The sequence below is a fragment of the Silurus aristotelis genome, assembly GCF_946808225.1.
Source record: "Silurus aristotelis genome assembly, chromosome: 22".
NCBI classification, from domain to species: domain Eukaryota; kingdom Metazoa; phylum Chordata; class Actinopteri; order Siluriformes; family Siluridae; genus Silurus; species Silurus aristotelis.
The window spans coordinates 8,471,784-8,478,747 of record NC_139595.1 but is presented as its reverse complement, the minus strand read 5'-3'; the positions used below and the strand labels follow the sequence as shown (position 1 = coordinate 8,478,747).

The following is a 6,964-nucleotide window of genomic DNA, read 5'->3' as shown; positions in this document are numbered from 1 at the left end:
ATACAATGAACTTGGAGAGCTTTGAGTCTCCAGGAATTATCAAAATACACAAACACACACCCCTCTTGATGCCACCTGGCTGTCCTCAGACCTGTCTCAAAAGAGAGCACTCTAAGGAGCGCTCTTCCTGCACCACAATTCCCAGATGTGGCCGTTAGATCAAAACCCACAGCTCCAGCATTGTGTGTGTGTGTGTGTGTGTGTGTGTGTTTGTGTGTATGTGTGTGTGGGTCTGGTATAAGTCTCAAGCTGACACAGTTAGACCAATGTAACCAGCTAGACGTATCTGATTATAAAGCATTACAACAGCCTCTGGCACTGAACAAACAAATAATGGGAACATGAGAAGGGAGCGATTTGTTCATACCCTTACACACATAGACAGTGACAGAGAAAGAGAGAGAGAGAGAGAGAGAGAGAGAGAGAGAGAGAGAGAGAGAGAGAGAGAGAGAGAGAGAGAGAGAGAGAGAGACAGAGAGAGACCCCATAAATCTCCTTGGGCTGGGCACTGTGAGAGAGGATTAGATAGATTTGCATGCCATTAACAGAAAAAAGAGAAAAAGAAAGAGCGAGTTGGGCATCTGTAGATCATTATTCACAACAGCAGCAGCAATTACCTCCTCTTCCACCACACACACACACACACACACACACACACACACACACACACACACACACACACACACACACACACACACACACACAGCACTCTTGTTTCTGATTGCCCTTACACCAATTACGCCTGCATTGGCCTGCTCACTTAGCTGAGAGAGATGGATTAAAATGAAAGGACGTACCAATGGACACAAACATGCCAGCGCAAGTGCGGATACACACACACACACTTTCTCTACACTGTCCCTGTTTTTAGCTTTGGATAAAAAAAAAAAAATACGGAAAAGGGAGTGTAGAGAACAAAAAGCTTCCGTTAATAGCCACAGCCACCTCACAGCACCCAGCATTCCTGTGTGTGACAGTGTATCTGTGTGTCGTGTACAGGAGGACATATGCGGCTTTAATAAGGATGCCCATTATAATGTCCTTTTGCAGCAGAGACAAGAGTAAAAAAAGAATTTTTTTTTTTTTCATACGCAAGCTCGAACACGGACAGATGGGCGTCGACAGAATCGCGGAAACGGTTCGGCAGCTTGAGGATCAATTGGTATTTGTTCCTTTTATTCGGCGGTATATTACTTTTAACGCCTTCTTTTCAGAGTTTTAAGAACGTTTGTAGGGCTGTAAAAGCATCCTGCTTCTGCTGCTTTGTATTTATGTGTGTGCCAAAGTACTGCTAGCATAATTAGCAGTAATTTTGTTTCTGTTCATCTTTGTCAGATCACAGCCAATTGGGAACTATAGATCACCAACAACTACTGTGGCCTCCAAATATAACCCCTGTGAACTCCAACTCCCAAACTACACACTTGAACGTTTTGCATCACCAAGCTACTGATTGAGCACAGGATTTATCGGAATAACGTTCTTTGTGATCCACTCCAGTGACTTCCCACACTGTGTAGTTCCTAGGTGATAATATCTTGAGGCTGACTTTACATCACACTAGCTGGTTTTGACTAATTTTGCATTAAGACAATAGACATTGTCTCAATGAATGTAAGACTAAAGGTGAATGATGTGTCAATGATTTATTAGATTGCTAGGATTAATAAAGACTGTTTGTTTTTCCTGCACTTGCTTTCGCTCATGTGAATTTCACAACAATATGTTTTTTTTTAAAGTGAACTAATTAGATAGATAGATACAACTTTATTGTCATTGCATTGTACAGGTACACAACAACGAAATGCAGTTTGGGATCTACTAGAAGTGCAAAATGTAGCAATCGTGCAAAAGTGCAGATAAATATGTAGCATATTTACAGCAAGTGATATACAGTACAGACCAAAAGTTTGGACACACCTTTTCATTCAAAAGAGTTTTCTTTATTTTCATGACTATGAAAATTGTAGATTCACACTGAAGGCATCAAACTATGAATTTACACATGTGGAATTATATACATAACAAAAAAGTGTGAAACAACTAAAAATATGTCATATTGTAGGTTCTTCAAAGTAGCCACCTTTTGCTTAGATCACTGCTTTGCACACTCTTGGCATTCTCTTGATGCCTACTTTGAAGAACCTACAATATGACATAGTTTCAGTTCACTTTTTTGTTATGTATATAATTCCACATGTGTTGATTCATAGTTTTGATGCCTTCAGTGTGAATCTACAATTTTCATAGTCATGAAAATAAAGAAAACTCTTTGAATGAGAAGGTGTGTCCAAACTTTTGGTCTGTACTGTATATATAATATATATAAACTTTTGGTCTGTATTGTATATATAATCATTTGTACAGTGAATCAATATATATATAAAGGCTATAACAGTATAAAGGCTATAACAGTAGCATTCCACATAAACGAAGCTTAACGTTTCTCCTATTTATTTATTTTTTAAAGTTAGCATTATAATTACTGATAGTGCCAAGTAAGGAATCTACAGTCTGGGCCAGAAAGAAATCAGCTCCAGCATTACAGTACTTTTTGAATGCTGTTTTTTTTTCACTGAATATTGTGATGTTGATGCCAAAATTAATTAATTAATTTCTTAGAAAATCAAGACATTTAGTCATGCTAGGACATTTATACCAAAAAAAAGTTTTGAGAAACTACAGTATAATATTATGGCTCAAGTTGGTAGTCAAACATTTATTTTTTCTCTTCTTTGAAGGAAACAGGATTCAAGCAATCACTGCTAATCAAATGAATGTATACACTTTTTTTCATCCGGTCTTGATCATGTCATTATGTTGCCTGTTTTCACATTACTCGTATTTACAAGAAACACAGAGTTTTGGTTTTTCCTAACGATTTTTTCAGGCATTTGCTTAAAATTTGCAACACATTTGGAAGGACCCTCATCACGTGTAGGGACGGCTCACTCGCATTTACACAATATACAATCTGTGCCAGTTTTGGCTGGGCCAGATATTAGCTTAAAAGAGTTGCCATGGTTACAACTGAAATCATAAGATTCGCTCTACTCCATATCAGATTATACAATGAATATCCTTTAATGGCAGACTACATAAAGGATAAAGAAAATGCTCCGTCATTAACCAGCGTGATTAGGGCTCGTGCAAGAAAACAGGGTCACGCATATAAAGGACATTTATCAAAGCGAGCTTGAAGTAACAAAGATAGATTTTCTGCGTATTCGCATGTTTCATTTAAATCTTCCCATTGAATTCAATGAATTTTTTTGTTTGTTATTTGTTTGTATAGTGCTTTAACAATGGAAAAGTACCCAAAAATAAAAAACGGATATAAACTTTAATCCGTAATGAGAAAGCCAAAGGCGACAGTGGCCAGAATAAAACTCTTGAGGCGACAACAGAAAAAAACCTTAAGAGGAACCCGACTCGAAAGGGAACCCATCCCAAAACCATTTGTGAGGAATTTGTTGTCGGTTGTATTTCGTTACAACGGCACTAAAATGGCTGCCAATAAGCACTCGCGTTGTGCGTTTTCAAGCAGGAGCGGAGGGAGTGCGTTGTCTTAACTCATGACCAAAAGAATCATTATACAAGGTGCGATTATGTTTTGTCTCTTCTAACAAAAACCAGGCTGAGAGTTGTACAATTCAAAGCTTTAGTTATGGAACAAGCCCGATCTGCTATACCGGTGGAAGTAAATGCAGCCTGTTGACCCCGACTGCCTCGCTTTGGAAGTGCCAGTTTAAATGTTTTGTGAAGACTATGAAACTTCAGCTTTTACCTTTCAAGCAATGAAAGAAAAATAGATGAGCAAACAATGACAAAACCGGGAAAAATGTGTTTGAAAAAATGTAGAAATGTGTGTTATTTAACAATCATAAACATAAAAAGAGCAAAGTTCCCCCATATTTGACTTGACATATTTAAACAGAGGGAGAGAGAGAGAGAGAGAAAGAGAGAGAGAGAGAGAGAGAAAGAGAGAGAGAGATAGAGAGAGAGAAAAAGACAGAGTTCCTTTTTAATGACAAAACAGCCATAATATGAAATTGAGTTGAACACATTTCCCCAGTTGCAAAATTGGATAAAATGTGGTGAACCGTTCTGAGTTAAGGTGAGGGGCAATATTTCCACTCAGACTTCATTAGTGTTGAATCCGATTAAATATACTGTAGTGTCTCGTTAGCCGGATGAAAATTCGATTCTTAACCATATTTATTCGCATTGCTTTCAACTCAGAAACATGCTTCCATCGCATCCCGAGTCAATTTCAAGGTGAAGCGATTCGATGTTATTAAGAAACCGTGTTCGTCTTTTCGAACGAATACCGAATTTGTGATGTGATTACAAGCTTTGATTGCCATGACATCCATTTGAAAACTTGGAAGTCAATCCTGTAGCCTAAAGTTGTATAATTTGGACCAATATAAAAAAGAATAACTCTAGCTATTAATACCCAATCTTTAGTAAATTATTCATGGGACACCGTACACAACGGCAATGCCAAATGAACACATTCATAATTCATGCATGGCATTAATGGCCGGCATTTCAGATGCCCAGATCTATTCTGTGGACACTTTGCCTGTCTGCTTTCAAGTGAGGGGAGGAGTGATCTAAGTGAGCTCTCGTTACCCCAGATGGTCTCACACAAAAATCTCTCTTCGCTTCTGTTTTTTTAACGTCCCCTAAACCCCCCCCCCCCCCCCCCAACACCACACCCCATCCTACCACCCCCACCCCTTCCAGATCTTTGACACATTGTTTGTGATTGCTGGGGTGATTTGGCGATTAAAGGCACATAATCCGATCATTGGGAACACACAAACACAGCCATGCACTTCATTGCAACAGACTGAAGATCATGCATCTTAACCAGCCAAAGGCCAATTCGCTTTCAATTAGCCACCAGAATGGGATGATTGCATGCCCCCATCCCATTTTCTTGCCCATCATGTCTTGCCCATCTGCTGCGGTTAGCCACAGTACAGCCCTCTTAACGATCCACAGCACTTTTTCGGAGCCGCTGTCAATAAAAAAACCTTTAAACTTTTCCACATCTTTGGGCCTCCGCTCTCACTCGAACATTAAGAACAAACAGAAGACGTGTACCAAAAGTGAAAAGAGTGCTGGGCACTCCAGAACCGCCTGAGCTTCGGGTAGAAATGTGTCGTTAGACTCGTGTCGACTTGGACAGGTTTGCTTTAGATAAGAACGGGAAACGTTAGCAGATAAGCACTCCCATCGACTCGCCGCTGACCGCTATCGGAAATCATAGCGCATTAACCTTCAGGACGTAGCGAATGTGAACTTGAACGGTATATAGACGTGTCGTAACACAGGAGGAGATGTCGAGAAACGGCAAAGCAAGAAACAAGGAGTGAGACAGGGAGAGAAACGATAGAAGGAGGCAATCTTAGACAATGGGGGTAAAGGTTTCTATAGATGCGGTAGTTCTAAATGCTCTGGTCTAAGATTTGTACACAGAAGCAGGAGAAAGGGTCATTCCAGACCACCAGAAGACTTCTCAAGAAGTCCACATCTATATTTTTAGTTGGATAAATAAATAGACACACAGATTGACAGATAGACAGACAGACGTGAAGAGGGACAGATAGCAGCACACAGCAGAAGTGTGTGTCAGAGTCTGTGTATTTTTCCCTGCGCTTTTTCTGTTCATCTTCTGCCATCAGTGCGCCATCTGTCAAACTCTACACAAGGAGAGGGATTTATTTTTTTTTTCTTACACAGAACTCTTATTCCCCGGACAAGAACCGGATGTAGAACACTGACAGAAATGAGGATAATTTGGCATTCGATAGCTATCAATTCCACCTCCACACACTTACCCTGAGAAAAAAAATGCATTTAATCACAGACCTGGGCATCAAGAAATGCTCAGTATATCAATTGTTGGAGTTCTTATCAATTATTGTGTTTTTTTTGCACAGACACGTGACGGGAAATACCTTCCAAGCATGCAAATGTGCAATCAGAAACGAACGAATGAATGTATCCATTTTGCAACCTTTTTGAAATGCCAAAGGAAAAACAATGTGCACATGTGATTAATTTCACCAGTACGCAGAAAACCCAGGCTGGAAATGATGCACCGAGCAGCTGAGAGAGAGAGAGAGAGAGAGAGAGAGAGAGAGAGAGAGAGAGAGAGAGAGAGAGAAAGAGAGAGAGATCTCAGCCCTCGCTGGACTTTGCGCATCAGCGCAGGATCCGCGCGCATCCAAACAAAAAGTTTCCCAATGACAGCTCTAAAAGCAGCGCACAAAATAAAGTTGGAGCGCGCGGCACCCGGTCGCTATCGAGCTCGAGACGCGCGTTTATTATCAGTATTGTTACTATTATTATTATTTATTATTTATTATTATTATCCCGGGAGAATCCCATTTTACCTTCCATCCCTGAAACAGCCGCGAAGGCGCACAAAAACGTGAGCAAATCCATAGTCAAGGTGAACGGCGTCCTCCGTTCTCGCTTCATCCCCCTTTTATTTTCTTTTTCTCCGTGGAAAAGCAAAACCGCACTCCCTCCGCTTCTGCACGCGCTCGGATACTCCGCTATTCCACAAGGCGAGCGTGGCGCGTCACATCGCCAACCGTAGTAAGGAGCGCGCAAGTGTGTGTGTGTGTGTGTGTGTGTGTGTGTGAGAGAGAGAGAGAGAGAGAGAGAGAGAGAGAGAGAGAGAGAGAGAGAGAGAGAGAGAGAGAGAGAGAGCGTTTGTGTGTGATGAGAGAGAGAGAGAGAGAGAGAGAGAGAGAGAGAGAGAGACAGGCGGCCCCGGTGGCGCGGCTTTACTGAGCGCCCGGCGCGCGCTGGAACCCGGCGGGCCACGCCCCCTTTTCGACCCTTTAAACCGACATAACCAATCGCGGTTCAGCCGCTGAAAGTGGCTGTCCAATCAAATGCGCGCTTTTGCCCCGTCCGCTTATTTATCGTTATTTCAAAA

At 41.2% G+C, this 6,964-nt stretch overlaps 1 protein-coding gene across 1 annotated transcript in view; it reads right to left on the bottom strand.

Moving 5' to 3' along the window:
• The window catches only part of ephb1 (EPH receptor B1), a 331,037-nt gene extending 324,349 nt beyond the window's left edge, over positions 1-6,688 (bottom strand). The window contains exon 1 of the mRNA XM_083525614.1: positions 6,411-6,688. Within this exon, the coding sequence (XP_083381740.1) occupies positions 6,411-6,498 (88 nt within the window). The 5' untranslated portion in view covers positions 6,499-6,688. The remainder of the gene's footprint in view (positions 1-6,410) is intronic.
• Positions 6,689-6,964: the final 276 nt, after the last annotated feature.